This window comes from Carcharodon carcharias, chromosome 6, assembly GCF_017639515.1.
Source record: "Carcharodon carcharias isolate sCarCar2 chromosome 6, sCarCar2.pri, whole genome shotgun sequence".
Classification (NCBI taxonomy): domain Eukaryota; kingdom Metazoa; phylum Chordata; class Chondrichthyes; order Lamniformes; family Lamnidae; genus Carcharodon; species Carcharodon carcharias.
This window is the reverse complement of record NC_054472.1, coordinates 173,377,792-173,401,959: the sequence shown is the minus strand read 5'-3', so window position 1 is coordinate 173,401,959 and position 24,168 is coordinate 173,377,792. Positions and strand designations below refer to the sequence as shown.

General features: G+C 42.6%; 1 protein-coding gene across 1 annotated transcript in view; it reads left to right on the top strand.

Annotated features, from left to right (window-relative positions):
* The window catches only part of LOC121279061 (piezo-type mechanosensitive ion channel component 2-like), a 1,076,252-nt gene that overhangs the window by 866,555 nt on the left and 185,529 nt on the right, over positions 1-24,168 (top strand). Inside the window, exons 26-31 of the mRNA XM_041189919.1 lie at positions 2,507-2,672; positions 4,529-4,772; positions 20,008-20,104; positions 20,967-21,132; positions 21,443-21,532; positions 21,701-21,831. Of these exons, the coding sequence (XP_041045853.1) occupies positions 2,507-2,672; positions 4,529-4,772; positions 20,008-20,104; positions 20,967-21,132; positions 21,443-21,532; positions 21,701-21,831 (894 nt within the window). The remainder of the gene's footprint in view (positions 1-2,506; positions 2,673-4,528; positions 4,773-20,007; positions 20,105-20,966; positions 21,133-21,442; positions 21,533-21,700; positions 21,832-24,168) is intronic.

The window sequence follows — 24,168 nt, the reverse complement described above, 5'->3', positions numbered from 1 at the left end:
CCACCCCTCCACAAGTTGCCTCAATGGCAGGGCTGCCCATGCACCCCTCCGGCCCCCCCAACACGTTGCCTCAATGGCAAAGCTACCCTTGTCCCCTCCTATAGTCGCTTCTTTTGCAGGACATTGTAGCTGACCACAGCTGCCACCGCCACCCATGCTGGTTTAGTGATGTTGCTGCCCATACTGCAGCCAGAGCGGAGGTAGTGGGCATCACGCCGGGCCTCCACTGCATCAGACAGACGCTGGGAGGACGCATCGTTAAACCATGGGGGCTGCAGTCTTCTTGCTTTTCATGGCCATGTCTTCTTTGCAGCAGTCCTGGGCTAGAAGTGCGTGTGGCTGCACTTCAAATATGGCGCCTGGCATGATGAAGCGGCAAGTTGATGATGTGGTGAGTGAATGAAAACCCGTCTGCCATTGAAACAGCATGATTCCCGGGAATGCATAATTAATAAGGCAGGACTAGGACGATACATTGTGAAAAGCCGCCAATGCGGTCGATGGATAAAATATCCTTTCTCTCTCCTGCTACCGCACTTAGTGCAAATCCGGACAATTCCAACCGATGAAAATACCTTTCGTTGACTAAGATAGCTTAAGTGTCTCTATCAATTTAATGAGAAAATTTGTGTTTATACCTCATTTCAACCACTAACTTCACACCTCATTCCTTCCATGTATAATTTGTTTGTGAAATGCAGGTCATGTTATAGAAATACTAACAGTTATTTTGTAATATCCAAAAGTAATTTTCTGGCTGATACCCACCAATATGTCCAAATGTAGCAAGACCTGGACAATATCCAGGCTTAGGCTGACAAGTTGCAAGTAACATTCGCAGCAGACAAGTGCCAGGCAATAACCATCTCCAAGAGAGAATCTAACCATCGCCCCTTGACATTCAACGGCATTGCCATTGCTGAATATCCCACTATCAACATCCTGGGGATTACCATTGACCAGAAGCTGAACTGCACTACCCATATAAATACTGTGGCTACAAGAGCAGGCCAGAGGCTAAGAATCTTGCAGCAAGTAACTCACCTCCTAACACCCCAAACCCTGTCCACCATCTGCAGGGCACAAATCAGGAGTATAATATGCTCCACTTGCCTGGATTAATGCTGCTCCAACAACACTCAAGAAGCTTGGCACCATCCAAGGCAAAGCAGCCCGTTTTATTGGCATCCATCCACAAACATTCACTCCCTCCATCACTGACGCACAGTGGCAGCAGTGTGTACCATCTACAGGATGCACTGCAGGAACTCACCAAGGCTCCTTAGATAGCACCTTCCAAACCCATGACTGTTACCATCTAAAAGTACAAGGGCAGCAGACACATGGGAACACTGCCACCTGGAAGATCCCGCCCCAAGCCACACACCATCCTGACTTGGAAATTTATCACCCTTCCTTCACTGTCGCTGGGTCAAAACTCTGGAACTCCCTCCCTAACAGCACTATGGGTGTCCCTACACCACATGGACTGCAGCGGTTCAAGAAGGCATCTCACCACCACCTTCTCAAGGGCAATTAGGGATGGGCAATAAATGCTGGCCTAGCCAGCGATACCCACATCCCATGAACAAATAACTAAACAAGTTGTTATTTGATGATACTTGTAACAGACTCTGATGCCCGGAGGATCTAACTATGCATAATTATACCATCAGGAAGAGCAGATAAAATTTACCCTTTCCTGATGGCTATCAAAAGTCATAAGTGAAGTTGGGAAGTCATAAGGGTTGCCTGGTCAGGTTCCCAATTGCGGTCAAGCTACCTGGTTTAAATTTCAAACAATGCTCAGCAGTTAACTGTCAGTCACCATCAATTGGTGCATTCTCCATGGTACTGCCTCTATCAATCAGAATCCACTTGGAGCACCTTTTTTTCACACAGTATAAATTGTTGTTTTCCCCTTATATTGGTATTCTTGCAAAATGTCCTGATGATCGCAAGACGAAAAGTTTCAACATGTCTCTTTTTCACCTCTGGGTAATGCTATTCTTCTCATCTCAGCCTGAAATAGCCAATGCCTTACACTGAGGCTGGTTTGCAAATTCCCAGGCAGGCTAAGTAACCTCTTATCATCTATCCAGTTAAGCCCCTTAAGAATTTTATACATTTCAATGATATCACCTCTCATTCTTCTAAACTCAGGAGACTATTAGCCCATTTTAATCAATGTTTTATTTGCCTGTAGTTTCTGACATGGTGAGATTCTAGTCCCAGTCAAACTGATTTTTTTTTATTGGTGGTGAAATGTGGTTAGAAAGCATAACATGTTAAATAAAGACATTCTTTGGGGGAGCACAGTCAGAGTCCTTTTCAGAAAAAGGAAAATTGATTGCTATACTAGGCTGTTCTCTTAATGGTATCATATTGCATCTTTAAGTGTTACAAAAATGCATGCAGAAACTCATTCTTTATGTAACATGATTATAGTTTAAAATGTGAAAAAAATCAGATAGAAACAACCTAAGTTAGCCTTATTGTTTTTCAGACGACTTCATGATGTTGCTGTGTGCATCGCTGCAGTGGCAAGTGTTTGAAGATGAAAACAGAGCTGCAGTGAGGATAGTTGCTGGGGACAATGTGGAGATTTGTAGAGATTTGGATGCAGCCACATTCAGTCAACATAACCCAGTACCAGACTTCATCCATTGCAGGTAAAGCATTAACGAGACAGATATTGATTCTGGTATGTGCCAGCCCTTGTATTTCATTTAATGGCACTGGGTTTGTTGTAGTATAATATTGTTTATTTATAAAATATTTATTATTGAAAAAATTAAAATCACCAGCAAATGTAATGTACAGGTTCATTCATGGTAAAATCCTGTCCATACAGTATTTTGCATGCGAATATAATTATGTTTATAATTAAATAGCATTGTACAGTTAACAAAGTCAACATGTCAATTAGGGAGCTGTGATCATAGGTTGCTGTGGGAGGATTTTAGAGAGAGGGACACAAGGGGATAATAACTGCAAGCATTGAGAGCCATAGGATTATGGGAGGAGCAACAGTCGTTAGAGTTAATACTCACCTTTATTTGTTTAGATTTAGTTAATTATCCTAAAAGGTAAAATAAAACCAACAACAAATGTTGGAAAGGAAGTAAGGCTTAAATGATTCTGAAACAATAACGTAAATTAGATTTTTCGGGTAACTTTTCCTACTGGTGAACAGTTAGAGAGAAATGACAAGATTAAGCCCCAGTTGTCAAAATAACTGGCTTAGTTTAATAGAGTTGACAACTATAATTGGATGTGTTCCTGGGAGATTCATCATGTGACTCCCAGCATCCGACTGCCCTGCCCTCGCATTTCCAGCTTTGATTGTCAAAAATCTTCAAGTTTAAACACTTTTCCCAACCGATTGGAAGACATTTCAACTCTTTCTTGGACTCGAACTCAAGTTCTGTCGAAGAGTCATGAGGACTCGAAACGTCAACTCTTTTCTTCTCCGCCGATGCTGCCAGACCTGCTGAGTTTTTCCAGGTAATTCTATTTTTCGATTGGAAGACAAACTGACTCTCCATTATATGATTGGATAATTTTTAACTGTTTATCAAACTGTCTTTATTCCAATATTAATTTTTAAAGCTAATAAATCAAAGTTTTCAAAGAAAATCAAAAGAATACATTTTAATGCTCCAATTACTTTTCTCATGAGTTACTGGCAATAATTATCCTGGAGATTAATTTTTAGTTCTGGGATACTCAAGGGGAGTTCTGGATGGTCGGCAGTCTTATTAGTGAATAGTCCACAATACTCTTAGCAATGAGATTTGTAACTGTATACCTATGTTCCTCAAACTGGTCACTTTTGTTATCACATCTGTTACTTAGTTCAACAGATGGAGAGGGGTAGGACAGCAAACATTGATTTCTACTCAAGACCAAACCAAAGTTGGCAGCACAGCTATCCATTTTTACCAGACTTATGCTTGAGTCATTTTGGGGCTTTTGCTCATTTGCATGCTGCTGGCAATGTTTTTATTGCAGGACTAATATTTATACAAAAGCTGAATAAATCAACAAATAAAATCATAATATGATATGCATCTCTTACTACTATTTAGAATCATTTCCTGAAATGTAAACTCTTTCAAAATATTTTGAAATTCTTAAGGATTATATTTTCAGTGGTTTGGCAGTCTAGCTATTGAACTTATTTGGATTGAATTTAACTTGCCATTATTATGCCACCTTCTATATTTAATTCCAAGGTACGTAAGAAATGTAAGTTAACCTGAAGCTTTAATTTAAGAGGTATGAACTGATAAAAGACAAATTCATGACTGATATCAGGATGCAGAAGGTAATTAATACCTTGAATAGTCTTCTAGATAAGATAGCAGAGGCGAATCTCTGAAAATATTCACAAAAATGTTGTGATCGGGGAGCTGTAGATTGCTGTGAAAAAGTTAGTTTAGTGAACTGAATTGCCTGCCTCTTCTGTTCTGATCTTTATAAACTCATTGCTGATATATCAATGTTTTCTTTCCTCCAAACACAGATCCTATCTGGATATGATAAAAGTCATTGGATTCAGTTATTTATTTTGGTTCGTGCTTACAATCATCTTTATCACAGGAACTACACGAATCAGCATTTTCTGCATGGGTTACCTGGTTGCTTGTTTTTATTTCCTGCTTTTTGGTGGCGACCTTTTACTAAAACCTATTAAAATAATCCTGCAGTACTGGGACTGCCTTATTGCCTACAATGTTTTTGTGATCACAATGAAGAATATTCTATCTGTAAGTAGTGAATTGTAAGAGCTAGAACTTTTAAACTCTAAGATATGTTAAAGATAATTTTATTTTGTTGATGAAATATGTACTATTGTATCATTATTGTTAACATTGTTGAGGCAGTCACACCTGCTAAACTTGGTTCTTCAGGTTTGGTCCATGGTCAGGGACAAGAGAGTGTGACTGTAAGAGAGACAGACTTCCAGAAGATAGCAATGGAAGAGTCTCAGCCCTTGCAATTGTCAAACAAGTTTGATGTTCTTGTAGCTTGTGTGGATGAGAGCAAGGACTGCAGAGAGGATGAGCAAGCTGATCACAGCACCATGATGCAGGAGCCATTCAAATGTGGGGAATAAACAGGACTGTAGTTGTATTAGGTAACAGTATAGTTGGGAGATAGATACTGCTCTTTGCAACTGAGTGTGAGTCCCGAAGGCTGTGTTGCCTGCCTGGTATCAGGATTAAGGACATTTCAGGGCTGGCGAGGAACTTGAAGTGGAAGGGAAAGGATTCAATTCTTGCATTCCACGTCGATACCAACAACATAGACATGACAAAGAAACAGATTGTGCTAAGGGAACATGAGCAGCTAGGGCCTAAATTAAAAAACAGAACCACAAAGGCAATAATCTCTGGATTACTACCTGAGCCAGAAGCAAATTGATATAGCATAAATAAGATCAGAGGATTGAATGTATGGCTGAAAGATTAGTGTGGGAAAAATGGGTTTTGATTCATGGGGCATTGGCACCAGTACTGGAGAAAGATGGAGCTGTACCATTGGGGTGGCCTTCACTTGAACTACGCTGGGACAAGTGTCCTGGTGAATCATGTAATTAGAGCTGTGGAGAGGGATTTAAACTAAATAGTGGCAGGAGAATTCATGTGAGGGGAGACTTAGAAAGAGAAAGGACAAAGTAATAGTGCAGGGTAGCAATATTGGTAATGATAGTCCATTAGAGTACACCAGCAGTTAAGGCCAGAATGGTGTAAAAAGACAGAATTAAAGGCTCGTTCTCTGAATGCACGCAGCATTCATAACAAGATGGATTAATTTATAGTACAAATGGAAAGAAATTAGTTTTTTTAATTCATTCACGAAATGTGGGTGTCACTGGCTAGGCCAGCATTTAGTGCCAATTCCTTGAGAAGGTGTTGGTGAGCTACCACAGTGCTGTTAGGAAGGGAAATCCAGGTTTCTGACTCAGTGACAATGAAGGAACAGTGATATCGTTCTAATTCAAGATCGTGTGTGGCTTGGAGAGGACTTGGAGGTGGTAGTGTTCCCATGCAAGTGCTGCCTTTGTCCCGGGGCAAATAGAAATAAATTACATATATTTTTGTAATGACATTTTTGATATGACAGCTGTTACAGAGACATGGTTGCAAAGTGGCCATGGCTGGGATCTGAATATTCAAGATTATTTGACACTTAGGAAGGACAGGAAGAAAGGAAAAGACGAGGGGTGGCTCTGATAATAAAGTATGAGTTCAGTACAATAGTGAGAAATGATCTTGGTTCGGAGAATCAAGATGTAAAATCAGTTTGGGTGGAGGTAAGAAATAACAAAGGAAAGTCACTGGTGGGAGTAGTATATAGACTCCGTGACAAGTAGCTACGCCGTGGGACAGAGTACAAATCAAGAAATCATGTGGACTTGTAAGAAAGGGACTGCAATAACCTTGGGCAATTTTAAATCTTCACATAGATTGGATGAATCAAATTGGTAAAGGTAGCATGGAGAATGAGTTCTTAGAATATTCAGGACTGTTTCTTAGAACATTATGTTTTGGAGCCATCGGGGAACAGACTATTTTAGACTTGGTAATGTGTAATGAGTTAGAGTTAATCAATGACCTCATAGTAAATGATCCTCTTGATCATAACATTATAGAATTTCATATTCTGTTTGAGGATGAGAAATGTGGGTCTGAAATTAGAGCCTTAAACTTATTTAAAGACAATTACAAGGTTATGAAAACAGAATTGGCTAAAGTGGAATGGGAAAATTGGTTAAAAGATAATATGGTAGAGAAGCAGGGGCAGACGTTTAAGGAGATGTTTCATAACTCTCAACAAAGATATATTCTATTGAGAAAGAAAGATACTATGAGAAGGGTACACCATCTGTGGCTAACTGAGAAAGTTAAGGATTGTATTAAATTGAAAAAATTGATGTACAATGCTGCAAAGGTTTGTGATAGCCCAAAAGATTGTGAAAATTTTAGTATGCTCTGCCCGAAGGCAGGATTTTGGTTCATAATAGTCATTCCATACCTCTCTATCCTGTGCCAGCTTTTTTCATTTGCCAGTAACTTCCTTCAGTTCTCAGGCAATCCAGTATTTTATTCTCTCCTTTTTCCTCTATCTCTTTGAAATCTTCCATCCATAATGTCTCTCTTGCAAGCCTGTTTCCTTTCAGTTTGTCTTCTTAGCTTGTCTTCTTCAGTATTGATATTCTTCACCTTCCTCCTTTCTTCCATCTTTTGCAACATTGTAGTTGTAACTTATTTCCTCTTAAAAGCCCTGTGCTATTTGCCCTTCCTTCCTTGACAAATTCTTTAATTGGTTTCCATTTCTCATTCATTTTGATGGTATCCTTATCTTTTTTAGCTAGTGCTTTGTTTACTTCATTTACAAATTCTTCACTCACTTCTTTCGGCCTCTCTAGGTTCCACTATTTTCTGTGTATTCCACCTTTGATCTTCTTCAGCCAGAGTACTGTTTCCATTTTCTGAGTATGCGTTTTGATATTTCCACACTTGTACCTATGAGAATTTGGCTGGTATGTGAATTGGGAGGCCTCATTACATCCCTTACCAAGTGCGATATTATCTATACTTTGACAGGGGCTCCTGTTTACGTCGTTTTGTTTATTTGTGCTGATGACATGGCGAGCCATTTGTTTGGCCATATTCAGTGGTGGTTCACCATTGCCGCCAGTTTAGTCACCAACAACTTGACCATTGTGACAGGAAAACTGGGCTACAATGATACCAGTAGCAGACCTCACATATCTGACCTGACAGTAAAAAATAATAAAGAGGGAGAAATTGGACGATGTCAGAAAACTAACAAGAAATTTAAAAACAGACATTAAAAGCTGTTACAAGTGTATAACAAGGAAAAGAGTAGCTAAAGTAAGCACTGGCCCTTAGAAGTAAGACTGGGGAATTAATAATGGAAAGCAAGGAAATGGCAGAGACTTTGAACAAATATTTTGTACCTGTTTTCACAGTAGAAGACACAAATCACAAAACCTTTACAGTGCAGAAGGAGACCATTCAGCCCATCGACTCTGCACTGGCTCTCTGAAAGAGCATCCTACCAAGTCCCACTCCCCTGCATTATCCTTGTAACCTTACACATTCTTTCCAATTCCCTTTTGAATACTTCAATTGAACCTTCCTCCACCACAGTCTCAGCAAGTTCATTCCAGACTCCAACCACCCTCTGGGTGAAAAAAACTTTCCTCACATCACTTTTACTCCTTTTACCAATTACTTTGAATCTGTGCTCTCTAGTTCTCGGTGCTCTCTTGAGTGGGAACAGTTGCTTGTCCATAACCCTCATGATCTTAAATACCGCTATCAAGTCTCCTCTCAGTCTTTTCTTCAAGGAAAACAGTCCCAAACTCTCCACTGTACCCTCATGACTACAGCTCTTTATCCCTGGAATCATTCTTGTAAATCTCCTCTGTACTTTCTCCAGTGCCTTCACATCCTTCCTCAAGAATAGTGCACAGAACTGGACACAGTACTCCAGATGAGGCCTAACTAGTGTTTTACACAAGTTCAGTATGACCTCCTTACTCTTGTACTCAATGCCCCTATTAATGAAGCCTAAGATACTCCATGCTTTATTCACTGCTCTCTCAACATGCCCTACCATCTTCAATGACTTATGTACATATACACCAAGGTCCCTTAGTTCCTGTACCTCCTTTAGAGTCTCTCCCTTTATTTTGTACTTTCTTACCATATTCTTCCTGCCAAAATGAATCCTTCATACTTCTCTGCATTGAACCTATCTGCCACTTGTCTGCCCAATCCACCATCATTTCTACGTCCTTTTGAAGTTCAAGACAATCCTCATCACAGTTGACATTTCCAATCTTCATACAATCTGCAAATGGCGAAATCATGCCCTGAACACCACAGTGTAGGTCATCCATATATATATATATAAAAGGAAGAGCAAGGGTCCCAACGCTGACCCCTGGGGAACTCCATGACAAACCTTCCTCCAATCTGAAAAAAAAACATTTATCACTACTCTCTGCTTCCTGTCAATCAGCCAATTTCTTATCCAAATGCCTATTTTCCCTTTTATTTCATGTCTAGAATTTTGCTCACAAATCTGTTGTATGGCACTGTAGCAAATTCCTTTTGAAAATGCATATACACCACATCAACAATGTTTCCCTTATTAACCTTCTCTGTTACTTCCTCAAAAAACTCCAGCAAGTTAGTTAAACATGATTTTCCCTTAATGCAGTGGGAAGATACAAAGAGTCTGCAAAGGTATATAGGTAGTTTAAATGAGTAGACAAAAAATTGACAGTTGACGTATAATGTCAGAAAATGTGAGGTTGTACACTTTGGCTGGAAGAATAGAAAAGCTGAATATTATTTAAATGGAGAGAAACAGCATAGAAGGAGGCCTTTCAGCCCATTGTGTTTGTTCTGGTCTTCGAAGGAGCAATTCAGCTAGTGCCACTTCCCCACCTTCTCTCCGTAACCCTGCACACTCTTCCTTTTCGGAATGTTGCAGTACGTAGGAACCTTTTACATGAATCACAAAAAGTTAGCATGCAGATACAGCAAGTAATTCGGAAGGCAAATGGAATGTTGGCCTTTTTTACAAGGGGGATGGAGTATAAAGAAGGGAAGACTTTCCACAGCTGTACAGGGCGTAAGTGAGACCGCACTTAGTTAAGGAGGTATATACTTCATTGGAAGCAATTCAGAGAACTGCTGATTCCTGGGATCAAGGGATTGTCTTATAAGCAAAGGTTGAGCAGGTTGGGCCTATACTCGTTGGTGTTTATAAGAATGAGAAGTGATCTTATTAAAACGTATAAAATTCTAAGGAAACTTGGCAGGGTGGATGCTGGGAGATGGTTCCTCTCACGAGGAAATCTGGAACTAGCGGACACAGTTTAAAATTAGCTACCTTCCATTTAAGACAAGGAAGAATTTAAGATGAGGAGGAACTTCTTCTCTCAGTCTTTGGAATTCTCTTCCACAAACAACAGTGGAAGCTGGGTCAATGAATCTTTTCAAGGTTGAGTTAGGCAGATTTTTTGACAGCTAAGGGAGTTGAGGGTTATGGAGGCAGGCAGAAAAGTTGAGCTAAGGCCACAATCAGATCAGCCATGATCTTATCGAGTGGCAAAGCAGGCTCAATGAGCCAAATGGTCTATTTCTGCTCTTATTTCTTATGATTTTATGATCTTACATGAATACTATGGGCTATCTCAACAACTAAACAGGCACAAGTTTAGGTAGGAATGACCATCTCCAACAACAAGAAATCTAAGCTCCCCTTGACATTCATCAGAACTACTATCACCAAAACCCCATCATTAACATCCTAGGATCACCATTGACTAGAAGCTTAACTAAACCAGCCAGATAAATACTGTGACTTCGAGAGCAGATCAGTGGCTGGTATTCTGAGGTGAGCAACTCCTGAATCCCAAAGCCTTCCTTGTGCTGGCACAAGTTAGGAGGAGTGTGATGGAATAATTTTCATGTTCCTGGATGAGTGGAGCTCCATAACACCATTCAGGACAAACAAGCCCATGTGATTGGCACCCCATTCACCACCTTATACATTCATTCTCTCCATCACTGATGCACCATGGCTGTAGTGTGTACCATCACCAAATACACTGGGAACAACTTGGCAAGGTTTCCTCAGCAGCACCATCCAAACCTGCACGGGAGCACCATTGGTTGCAGGTTTCCCTCCAGGTCATACATTTCCTGATTTGGAAATATATTATCATCTCTTCATTGTCATTGTGTCAAAATCTTACAAATCCCTTCCTAATGGAACTGTGGAAGTACATTCACCATCTGAATTGCAGTTCAAGAAGGCAGATCACCATCACCTTCTCAAGGGCAATTAGGGATGGGCAACAAATGCTGGCCTTCTAAGCGACTCCCACGTCCCATGAATGAAAACAAATATGGTAAAGTAGCATGAGTAACAATGTTTACAAAGTCAGTTTGGAGGCCATTGATGCTTTTGGACAACAATTCCTGACATTTATTTGGATTCTACTGGTTAATTGTAATATTAGATAATGGACAAAAATGAAAAGATTATGATGGAAACTTTAACATCAATCCAATAAGTTATATAGAGAATGAATTCCATGCTCCAATGGGGAGCTATCCTTGCAAAGGGCTTGTAGCCCCAATTCCCTGATGTGCACACTTGTCAAATGAGGCTCCACACTGAGAAGACATGATTGCCAGCTTTGCCTTATAATTCCATACACTCATAAGGATCAAAGCTGCTGCTGTCAAATATGTGGCAGCAACCTCATTTGCTGGATTTCTGCAACTCATTGGCATAATTTATTCCTCATCCTGAGTTACCTATGAGAAGGCCTTCTTGAGCCTCTGCAGTCGGTGTGGTGACTATGCTTTCACGGTGCTGTTAGGTGATGAGCTCCAGCTTTTAACACTGAGATGATAAAGGAACAGTGATATATGTTTAAGTTAGGATAATGTGTGACTTGGAGGGGAACTTAAAGTTAGTGTTGTTACCTTGCACCTGCTATCATTGCTCTTCTACGTAATGAAGGTTGTAAGTTTGGAGGGTGCTATCAAAGGGAGCCATGGAGAGTTGCTGCACAGCATCGGTATATGGTTCGTTTATCAGCCACTGTATGCCAGTGGAGGAGGGTGGAGTATTTGTCTGGTGGTTGATTGGCAAATCTGGTGGAATGTTTTGTCTTGTGGAGCCTCTTGAGATGTTGGCACAGCTGTACCCATCCAGGAAAACTAAGAGTATTTTTTCTAACTCAATTTTTGTATCACTTCCCCAATTTCGAAACACAATGTTAAATGCCCTGTTATGTTTTTCTACGTTATAGGCAATGCATAAGTGCAAGTTATTGTTGAAATGCAATAATGTTCACATGGTTATTACAGGCCAAGCCATGCAACCTTACTATGTAGCTAAAATAAAAACAGGAAAGGAAGTGCGGTGGTGAGCTGTAAAAAGGACGTTTTACCTGCTGTCCGCAATGGTGGATTTTCATGCCATATCATCCCGATCCTGCTTTATTAATCATGCATTGCTGAGATACATGCTGTTTCGCTGGCGTGTGGTCTACGATTTACCCGTCATGCCATCACCTGGCTGCTTCCTCATGCCAGCCGCCAAATTTAAAGTGCAGCCGTGCGCACACCTCTCAGTGCTTCCAACCCAGGATTGCTGCACAGAAGACATGGTCCTGAAAGGCAAGAAGACTGCAGCCCCCCACCCTGGGTTCAGCGTCCCTGGATTGCCTTTTGGATGCCATGGAGGCCTGCTGTGATGTCATCTGCAGCAGGAGGGGCAGCAACATCACCAATCTGACTTGGGAGACGGCAGCAGCAGAGGTCAGTGCCAATGCTGCAACAAGAGGTCCGGTCATCCAGTGCAGAAGGAGGATGAACGGTCTCATCTGTGCTGCCAGGGTAAGTCAACTATCTCATCATCCTAAACTCACACACTTACAGGCCCATCACACATTCACTGGCATCTCACTCATTATCGGCTCAAGGGACATCACCACTCACTTGCTCACACACACCCTCACATCTCCATCTGGCCTCATCTCCTCTGGAGATCACCTCCTCATCCCGTCCATGGCTCCACTGAGTACACATATGTGCACACCTAGTATCCTTCTCATTTGGCTGGGCAAGTGCCTTGCTCACATTCTCTCCATCTGCCTTTAAGCAGGACAAGGTCACGCACAATAAAAGAGAGGTCCCAAACCAGGGGTGTGCAGTGCCAGACATCAAGGTCCTCACTCCCTTCGAAGACTACGTGTAAGAGTTTGTCGGAGAGGACGTGGACTGTTTCTTGTAGCAATGGCAAGATTGGTGCCAAGCATCCAGGTGAGGATCATGCATCAGATCATCCCTCTGGTAACTCAACTGTGAGTCCACTGTTCTGTGTAGCGTGGCAGCCATGCACTAAAAATCTCCACTTTCTCTCAGACGCATATCTGCTACATTGCCCTTGGACAACCTTGGCCCCGACTCCAATGCCAGCAGCGCCTCAGATGAGGATCCTGATGACAGCACTTTCAAAGACCCGACACAGCACTCACCCACACCTCCCACCAGCGCAGCGACACACACCTCGATGGGACCTACATGTAAAGCAGGCTCAGGTTCCCTATCTGGTGAGCACAGCACACAATCTGTTCCACAGCAGATGAAGGCAGGGACACCGAGGCACTCAGGGGACTGCTGGAGGCAAGGGATCTGCTGAGTCCGAGTCAGATGATGACCCTCTGAACTCGGTCCTCAATCAGTTGTTGGAGCTGCAGCAACAATCATGGGAACAACAGGAAGGGATGACAGCTGCATTCCTCAGATTGCAAGGCAAGATGGAAATGTCTGTCACCTTCAGACCAAGGGGATAGTGCTGGCATGCCAATGCACCAAAGTCAACATCAGCAGGATGGCAGTTACTATAGAGATCTTGGTCAGGACATCTGTTCTGCACTGCTGCGCAGGCTGAACACCATTGCTGACGCCATAGTTGGCCTCCAACGTTCTAAATGCAAGAGGGCATCTTAGTCTCACTCCAGCTTCCCATTAAGTCAGCCAGGGGCCCTCAGGTACCCATAGGAAGAGGATCAGCAGGTGCATACCCTGGGCCCATCCACACAGGTGACTCTGGGGGCATCCGGCCCATCAGAATCCCGTCTTCCTGTGAGCCCAGCAGCTCCAGTTCTGCAGACCAAGGAGGAAACCACTGCCAAACAGCAGGACTCCGAAAGCAGGCCTGGGCCCTCCTGAGGTTGCCTGCCAAAGTCATCACAGACAGGGCGTAGCAGTCAGCAGACTGTCTCCACCTCCGCTGTGGATGTTGGGGGAGGACCAAGATGTAGCGGCAGGGTTAGGAAAGCTAAGAAGATGTAACTCTTTCGAGTACAAACCCGTTTCCATCTGTTCCAGATGAAGTTACATTGTTTCATAGTTTGCCATTGTGAGATTTGAACTCTCGATCTTGGGGTGACAAACCCAGTACCATAACCACTTGGTTATTTAGGCCAGTCTGGACATGGGTGTTAATCACTTGTACATGATGTTCATTATTGTAAATAAACTTCCGAGAATAATTTCTTGCCAATGGCTCCTTGTTCTGATGAGCATTGATCATGTCACTTAGATGTGAAACCTTGTTCACTGCATAAGATAAAGGCAGGTGTCTCAGTCCAGGACTTCTTCCCTGTGCTTTGTGCAACCTTCCCAGCACACTGATAGTGCACCTTCAATGTCACTGGACACATCACTCATGCCAGCACCTTGATAGGCCTTATCATTACTGCCAGAATGTCCTGGGCTGGCGGCACAGAGTTCTGTCATTCTCCCTGTGTGCTCTCAGCATCCTTGAGGTGAGGATGGACCTCCATCTCATCAGCACTTGTGTACAGTGATAGTGTGCTCCTGAAGGGTTCAGCTCACGAAAAATGCCAAAGGATCAGGAGAAGTTAAATTTTCTCCACTGCATCTCCATGATATGTCCCTTTTCACAGAGCGCAAGCGATCTGCCATCAGCCAGATAGGAGTCAGACATTCACATAATCTACAAAAACAGAAAATGCTGGAAAAACTCAGCAGGTCTAGCAGCATCTGTGGCGAGAAAAAATGAGTTAACGTTTTGAGTCTATATGACTCAGAGCTCTGAAGAAGGGTCATATGGACTTGAAATGTGCCGCTAGACCTACAGAGTTTTTTCAGCATTTTCTGTTTTTGTTTCAGATTTCCAGCATTCACAGTATTTTGCTTTTATTCCATAAGCTATGTGAGGATCTGTGGTGTGTCCCACTGCATGTCGTCTTTGAATATAGGCATAATGGACATCCACTGCAACTCCATGGCAGGAACATTATCACAGAGCGTACGTACGCTGCCATTAGGCGGACAGAAGTCAAACATTCACGGATGCAACACGAGGATCTATGGTGTCTCCTCACTGCATGCCTTCATCGTCCTCCACAAATCTAACTATGAGGGCCTCCCAAGTGCGCCTGCCTTGTCTGGCCAGTGCGATGGCCTCAGCACCTTCGAGGACTTCCTCATCGGAGGAGACGTGCAGCTCCTCCATCTTCTCCTCAGCCAACTCTTCTCCCCGTTGCAGCACCAGGTTGTGAAGGGCACTGCAGGCAATGAGGATGCATGACATCCTCTGCAGCTCCACCAGACCAGTCAAGGCATCACAACCTCATTTTCAACATTTTGAGTGTTTGCTCCACCAAAGTACGAGTCGCAGCATGAGCTTCATTGTACATTCTCTGTGCTGCACTCTGAGCCTGCCTCACAGGTGTCATCAACCTTGTCCTCTACAGGTAGCTCTTGTCCCCAAGGAGCCAAGCCTGCAGCCTCCCTGAACCCTGGAAGATGTCAGGGATCTGAGACCTACTGAGAATATAGGAGTCATGGACACTCCCTGGAAACCGTGCACAGACCTGTAGAATGCATTTGCGGTGGTCGGACATCAGCTGAACATTCTGCAAATGGAAGCCCTTGTGGTTGACATAGTTAACCGCTTGTTACCACGGAGATCTTAGCGCCATGTGAGTGTAGTCGAAGGCATTCTGCACCTGTGGGAAACCTGGGATCTGGGCAAATCCCAATGCTCTTGCTTCCTGGCTTTCTTGATCCCGGGTGAAATGCATAAAGTTGCGTGCCTTCGCGAAGATGGCATTCGTGTTCTCACAGATGCATTTGTGCCTGGAGGCTTGCAACAGTCCAAAGGGGTCACCTGTGGATCCCTGAAAGGAGCCACCGGCTTAAAAAGTGAGTCACTAGATGGCCACTGGCAGTGGATGCCCTCCATGTCCCCTTGGCGCCAAATTCTGCAGCAGATGGCAGAAGTGACCTAATAGTTCCCTGGATGTGCGCAGTCTTCAGCTACACTGGTTCTCGGTCATCTGCAGGAATGACAGGCGCTGCCTATAGACCCTGGGTCTAGCTAGTGTTGATCAGCAATGGCTCACTGTGGCTCTTGAGTTGTGTGTGTGAGAGCCCCAGCCACCCCTTCTTGAGGGTGCTGCTCCTCCCTCGGCCCAGCAAGGTGCCTCTGTTGCTCTCTTCTCCTTTGTTTCCACTCCCTGTAAGCCAAGAGGCATACAGCTTGGTCACCCAGCTTAATACTCATGCAGGATGAAAGAGAGACATGGGTTAACATGTGTGTACTAAGAGCCTCTCTTGGTTAAGTATGAAGGCCCCTTTACGCATCTCAGAGTGCTGGCCACTAATTGGATAGCCAGAATTTAATGCGCTGCATGACTGCCGGAAACCCTGCCCACTCCACCTGACCGATTGGCGGCAGCTTCGTCCACTGGACTGCATGCTGTGCTCTCAGCACAGGCGCAGGTATTCTCTTAACCTGCTCTGCAAGGCTGCGCTGTTAGCTAGAACCATGGGGGAGACTGGTCCAAACTTGGATGATGACATTGCAAGGGGCTGTGACGCCTCCACCTGTGGCTGCTCCATGGCCAGCTTTTGCAAGAAGTTCGTACAGCTTGCCCAGTCATCTAATTGTTCTGCAGTCCACTAAAACGTTTATTGGTTTGCAGTCTGTGCCCAAGGGGTGAGACGTTCTGGAGAATTTGGTGGCACTTTCATGCATCTGCGTTGCTTGAATGGACAGAAAAGCTAAAGGCCCAACTCCAAGCATGTCAATGTGGCTGCGCCTGAACTGTCTCAGCTGCAGAGGAATCGTCACTTCATGCAAGGTTTCCCTAATGCGTGGCCATATGCCTCCTTGCCCCCAACCTGCATGTGGTTATGCACAACCATCAGACCGAGCTGCCTTGCACCCCTCAACTCGCCTCACAGCATTCTGCCTTGCCCCCCCTACTCACCTCAGATGCAGAGCAGACCTTGCCCCCACCAACTCGCCTCACAGCGTGCTGCCTTGCTCCCCCAATTTGCTTCAACAGCATTGCAGCCCTTGCCCCAGCACTGTACTGTCAGCCAGCTGGGAAAAAGCAAGTTGCCTGTGCACTTGCCTGAATGCACATTGCCTCAACCTTGAAGATGAATGGATAGCCCTCACAAGCGCTGCACAACATTGGTTGCCTCCGAGTTCCCCTCGAAGTGCAGCTCGCTTGGTGTACCCTCTCTTTTCCAGGCTGCTGTCCAGCCTGTTACCTGTTTAACTATTCCCCCTTCTGCACGCCTTATAAATGCTTTTGTGAAACAATCATGCCGATGTGCCCAGATGATCCAGCATGGGTGGTTAATTCTGGGCTTATAATGATATGCAGATGTATTAAAATCATGTTCCTGAAATCTGGCGGTGGGAAATGGAGCCCACCATTGACGGATGAAGTGACGATCGCAAACTGGTTTCACGATGGCGTGAAACCGATTTTTGGCCTTCCCGCCATATTGTCCACTCATGCCCGCCATGCCAATGGGGACAGAAAATTCTGCCAACTATCTATGGACAGAGAAAAACAGAGTCAATATTTCAGGCCAATGAATTTCCAACAGAATTCATGCACACAGGTCATAAATGCATGGATAGAAGAATGAAAACTATTTGGACGGACGAACCGATAGCTGATAGCAATGGAGAAAAAGACACAGAAATGTTGATGAGAGAAAATACCTGAGAGGCAACAGAGAGAGAAAAATGGAGAAAAAGACAGAGTGGAAGTTAAACAGAAAGTCAGAGAAGGAAACAGGAAAAATTGTAGAGTGGGAGTCAAGTAGAAAGACAGATGAAGACAGGTATGTTTCTTTTTGTTTGTGTCTTGCAAGTAATACAATAATTAGTTCAATGTTACATTAACAGTTTTGGTCTTCTTACCTAAGAAAACATATACTAGCCTTGGAGGGAGTGCAACAAAAATTAAGATTGTTCTACAAAGAGGGATTAAGTAAACTAGGCCCATGTTTCGTGTAATTTAGAAGAATAAGAGGTGATCTAATGTAAATATAAAATTCTTTATATTAAGAATATAAAGAATTATAGAAGTAAGAGGATTGATGCTAGAAGGATGTTTGCCCTGGTTTGAGAAATGCTAGAACTGGGTCTCAGTCTCAGAATAAAGGATCAGCCATATAGAACTAAAATGAGAAAAAAATCCTTCTCTCAAAGAATACAGATCTTTGGAATTCTCTACTCCAAAGGCGGTGGGTGTTCAGTTATTGAATATATTCAAGATAGAGATCAATAGATTTTTGGATGCTAAAGGAATTAAGAATCATGGGGATAGTGCAGAAAGGCGGAATTGAGGTAGAAGTTCAACCATAATCGTATTAAATCACAGAGGCAGGCTTAAAGAAGCAGATGGCCAACTCCTGTTCCTACTTATATGTCCTTATGTTGCAAACCCCAACCAGCAATATTGATAGTTAACGTAGGCAATAATTTTCATTACCTGATATGCCCAAGAGCCAAGACCAATGGTTCCTTGGTTTCTTTTTTGCTGTTGCTTTGCAGATTCTGGATTGCTGAATGCAATTTTCAGGGTCTATATAATTGTGTCATTGAGGCCTATAGCATTGTCAAGTGGCTGACATTTCATCATCCACTCTTCTTTCAGTGAGTTATCATCACTGTTCCCACTATCCCATTCTCTTGATTGAAATCCTTGAATTCTCCCTGATGGGTACATTTCTGTTTTGGTATACTCATGTATGGAAAAATTAGTGACATGAATTTTTATTTCACGATGGTTAGTTATCTCAAAGACTGAATAGGGGCATCAAAAGTGCAATGCACAGAAATTAAACAACAGGCAAAAATTTTCATTTGGTGGGCGGCTGTACACCTGACCTCAAGCATGAAATAATGCATGTTGATGTCAGTTGACCATGCCAACGTTAACACACAGTCGCGCAATAGTTGGGTTGGCGGGCGCACACCGAAGCTGGCAGCTTGCCCGCCGACAATTAAAAAGCCTGTCAAGGCCAATAAGTTGTCAATTAAAATTTTCACTGCCTGTCCAAATAGTTGGCGGGCAGGTGAAAAGTCCAAGCAGCCTTTGCATTATTTTGGAAACCTCATCCACAGGCGGGATGAGGTTTCCAAAAGCAAATAAAAATAAAATAAAAACCTTAATTTTTCATTAATAACATGTCCCTGCTCATCTGGCAGTCACGTGAGGGGACATGTTTTATTGCATTTTTATTCTTTTTATTTTTTTTTAATATCTCTTCATCTCCCAGAGGTAGCTCCGTGCCTCAGGGAGATTATGCAGTGCTCACTCGCGCACATGTGCAAAGTACGTGCTCAACTGGCTTGCACTCCCCCCCCACCAACCCTACACAGGCAGCGCTCGGTGCTGCCTCTTGTGTTTCACACTGGGCAGGCCTTAACTGGCCCACCAGTGTGAAATTGCGGTGCGGTGCCGATTGTGTGCGTCGTTCGGCTTCCCAAATGCCCCTGCCTGTCCCCACCGAGCCCACCCACCAAGGGCAAAATGCTGCCCAATGTGTTATGTTAGTCAAATATTCATCCACTTTAGTGGTTTGATACCATCTAATATATTTAAGGTGTTTAAACTATTCCATAATTAAGTGTCTTGAGTGCATTGAAACCTACAAATTATTAAAGGAATAGACAGGATACTTGCAGATAAGATGTTTGCCCTGGTTGGGGAATCTAGAAACAGGGGACACAATTTCAAAATAAGGGGGAAGCCACATAGGAGCAAGATGAGGAGAAATTTCTTTACCCGGGGAGTTGTGAATCTTTGGAATTCTCTACCCCAGAGGGCTGTGGAAGCTCAGTCATTGAGTATGTTTAAGGTAGAGACTGATAGATTTCTGATTAATAATAACGTAAAGGAATATGGAGATAGTGTGGGTAAAAGGCATTGAAGTGTTCGATCAGCCGTGATCGTATTGAATGGAAAAGCCAGTTCGATGGGCTGAATGGTCTTCTCCTGTTCCTATGTTCCTAACAAAACGAAAGAAAGAAACTAACGTTAATTTTTGTTTTTAAAAATGTACACTTGAATATCTGTTTCTATTCCAGATAGGAGCATGTGCCTACGTCAATTCTTTAATCTTGAAAAGCTGTTGGTTAATCCAAACATTTGGTCTCGTTTGTACTGTTAAGGGCTATGATGACCGTAAGTAATGCATTTAGCCTTTTATTGTCCAAGAACATTTACGCAAAGAAATATATTCTCCCAGAGTTTTGAGGTGTCAAATCTGTGCCACAAACTGGACAAAATTAAGATCAATGATTCCAATGAAATATGTATTCTTATTTAGAATTGCAAATACTGTGCAAAGTGTACAATTGTTTCACAATCTCTATATCTCCATGTAGAATTGTGTGAACTCACTTCTAAAATTAATTAAATTGATGGCAGTGTACAGGGTTATCAAGTGAATAATTACAATTTTTATGCAGGAGTAGGTCATTAACCCATTTACACTGCCCAATCAACTGCCAATAATCTAACCTTGATACATTGCTAAATCTAATAACTTTCAACCTTATTAGCTGATGAACATTTTTCTAAATGATTTTAGAACCCTTCAGATTTCCCAGTTTCAACACACTTTCTGGACGTGTATTTTACATTTTATCATTTTATTTTTTAAATTTCCAATTTTCCTTTGTTGTTCTTAATTTGAAATTGAAGTTAAAATTTCTACTGTGACCTGGTGTTTGTCACTATGAGATGAGATCTGCTGTATATTCATGCCAAGCTGTACCTTGATGTTGTTAATAAGTTCAAAGCTGGAAAAAACTTCCAATCCTGCTATGGCTATCCATTAGGTTGATAAAAAGGAAAAGTTTTACTATTGCTTAAATACGCAAATAGACACAGGTACCTGAAGAGTTAACATTTCACTAAATAGTAAAGGTGTGTTGCTGAAATTTAAGAAAAATGTAAAATTTAGCTTAGGAGATAGAAAGTTGATCATTTCCACCATCAATTTTGATTTATTGCTGTGTTGAAATAACATCTTCTTCTCTAGCCCCTCCTCAGAATCTAAAGAAATGCCCATTACCCAAAGATGAAGCAGGCATTATATGGGACAGTATATGTTTCTCCTTTCTGTTGCTACAGCGAAGAGTTTTCATGAGTTATTACTTCTTGCATGTTGTGGCTGACATAAAATCTGCTCAAATCCTTGCATCGAGGTAGGTTAAAAATAAATAAACTTTTATGTAAATATAGGAAAATCCATGATACTAGATTTGCCATTAAAATTAGCATTTACTTGATACTATCATTAATGCAGTCACCTTGTAATTCATGATCACCAACTGTTCAGATATCTTCCAAAAATGTAAATATTAATTTCTCTTCATTTTTAGGGAAATGCAGCATCAATTAATGCCAAAGTTTTGTTGCACCAACAAAGCCTTTTTCATCACAAAAGCTTTCATTTAGTCTTAATTTAAAAAAAATATATTTTGCTTACAATTCACACTTTATGTCCTATTTTAGAGGTGCAGAGCTGTTTCAAGCTACAATTGTAAAAGCTGTGAAGGCTAGGCTTGAAGAGGAAAAGAAGTCAATGGATCAACTCAAAAGACAGTAGGACCACATTCTAAGTGACTATTTATATGAATGTACCTTTCCATGTCACTATTGTGACCTTGTGACAACGAGTATGACGAGATTAAAAACCTTTGATTTGTGTATTGGTTGCTAATGTGCCATTCGAACCCAAATACATGTGTACTCCTCTCTTATCCTAAATAGGATGGATCGCATCAAAACAAGACAACAAAAATACAAAAAAGGCAAAGAGAGAATTCTCAGTTTGACTCAGTCGGTAGATATGCAGGATCCTCAGGTGAAGCAGGAAGATGATGATGATGATGATGATGAAGGTATTTCAACAAATGTAATGGGAAGTGCTATGCATGCACTTCTTAATTCCATTGTTAACCAATATTACTTAAGTTATATCATAGATCACAAATGTCATTGAGATGCAGCATGGTCACCCCCTTGATATTTCACCAATATGTTATAAAATTTAGAGCCACCAATGCACAGGAATCAACAATTATGTAAAGAAAAGTTGCAGTTATGTGTACACAAACCTAATTTGAGTTTAAACTCCTCTTGTACCCTTTCGATTTAGTCCCATTAAGAAGACACTGGAGATGGTCATGGCAATTGGATGATTTTCTTGCAGAGCACAGCTGGTGGCCTGTACCCACAGTGAAAAGGCAGCCACGATAGGCTAGGTTGCTTCCATTGAGACAGCCAGCTGAGAGGCCTGTTTGTCACCCTGCAGCTCACTGGCTATACACGTGGTTAAGGCAGGTCAATATTGACTGTCACAACCACCATCAAAGTAAAAGCATTTGATGTTGTCAGAGATTCATGGAGCTGAGGGATGGATAGCAATGACCCAAATTATTTAGGTGCTGCCAATGGAACTGATTAGAGCATGCATGGCGTACATTCTGCCTATTTACAACCTAAAGTGGCAACCAGGTTCCAGGACCCAAATCTGTCAATCAAAAGAGGTCTACCACTGAAGCTGAGCAGTATGATGGACACCCTTTTTAGGCAATTTTTAAAATGTACATGGCTATATTGTCAGGGTTAATAAGACAGTAAAGTTACTGATGCCATTTGGAGACATTTCCTGCACTATTAACAGCAGATAAGTTAAAACCGACCCCAATGTCTGGAAGACTTCTTCTGTTTGCTATTTGCAGGAATGCCATCAATGTATTCTTTATATGTTGTTATGATCCCATTATTAATAGTGAACAGAAAATTCAACTATAATTCTATTAGAAGCATGATATTTCCAAAATAATATTAACATACATCAGAATTTAAACAATGCATTCTCATATTTTCCTGGAGAATTAAGCAAGCTAGTATCAGTAGTTGGGTTAAAAAATGGTTTACACTGTTCCATTGTAAATGATCTCAGTGGCCAGTGTTCTTCTGAGTGTTTTGAAGAGGTAATCAAACTGACCTGCTGATTAAAATTATGAAGTACTATGATTGAAGGGATTGAAACCTGTCTTAGGTGGTGCAGCTAATGGGGAGATATTGAATAGGCAGTCCCTTTTATATACTTGATAGCCATTCAAAAAGAACATGAGGTGGTATGTAAAGTAGTTTGCCAATTTGCTATTTCCTGTTTTACACTACTGTTTAAAATGAATTTTACCTCCAACCCAAGAGTTCTTACAATAACCAAGTGACAGTGTGTGAGTGGCCCAGTGAAGGAGTGGAGCTTTGAGGCTTTGGCTCGAGAGGCTTCGGCGAGCAGAGGCTGAGGACGAGCTTGCTCCCAGTGGGGTAGGGCTGGGTAAAGTCCTTTAAGTAAATTAGGAGTAGGTAATGGAGGCAGCAGTTGGGGCAGTCGAGTGCTCCGAATGCAGCATGTGGGAAGTCGTGGACAGCACAATTGTCCCTATGACTACATCTGCAAAAGGTGCATCCAGCTGCAGCTCCTGAGAATCCGAGTTAGGGAACTGGAGCTGGAGCTGGATAAACTTCAGATCATATGGGAAGCAGAGGCAATAATAGACAGGAGTTTCAGGGAGACAGTCACCCCTAAAAGTCAGGAAGCAGGCAGCTGGGTGAATGTCAGGAGAGGGAAGGGGAATAGACAGAAAGAGCAGAGCAGCCCTGTGGCCGATCCCATCAACAATAGGTATACCGTTTTGGATACTGTTGGTGGGAACGACCTACCAGGGACAAGTTGTAGTGGTCGCGTCTCTGGCACCGAGGCTGGACCCTCAGCTCAGAAAGGAGGGAGGGAAAAGAGGAGAGCAGTAGTGATAGGGGATTCGATAGTTAGGGGGACAGATAGGAGGTTCTGTGGGAGAGATCAAGAATCCCGGATGGTCTGTTGCCTCCCTGGTGCCAGGGTCCACGATATCTCGGATCGAGTTGTCAGTATTCTCAGGAGGGAGGGTGAGCAGCCAGATGTTGTGGTCCATGTAGGGACCAATGACGTGGATAGGAAGGAGGAGGAGGTCCTGCAAAGAGAGTTTAGGGAGTTAGGTGCTAAGTTGAAGGACAGGACCTCCAGGGTTACGATCTCAGGAGTGCTACCCTTGCCACGTGCTAGTGAGGCTAGAAATAAGAGGATAATGCAGCTAAATATGTGGCTAAGGAGATGGTGCAGGAGGGAGGGCTTCATGTTTCTTGACAATTGGGCTCTGTTCCATGGAAGGTGGGGCCTGTTC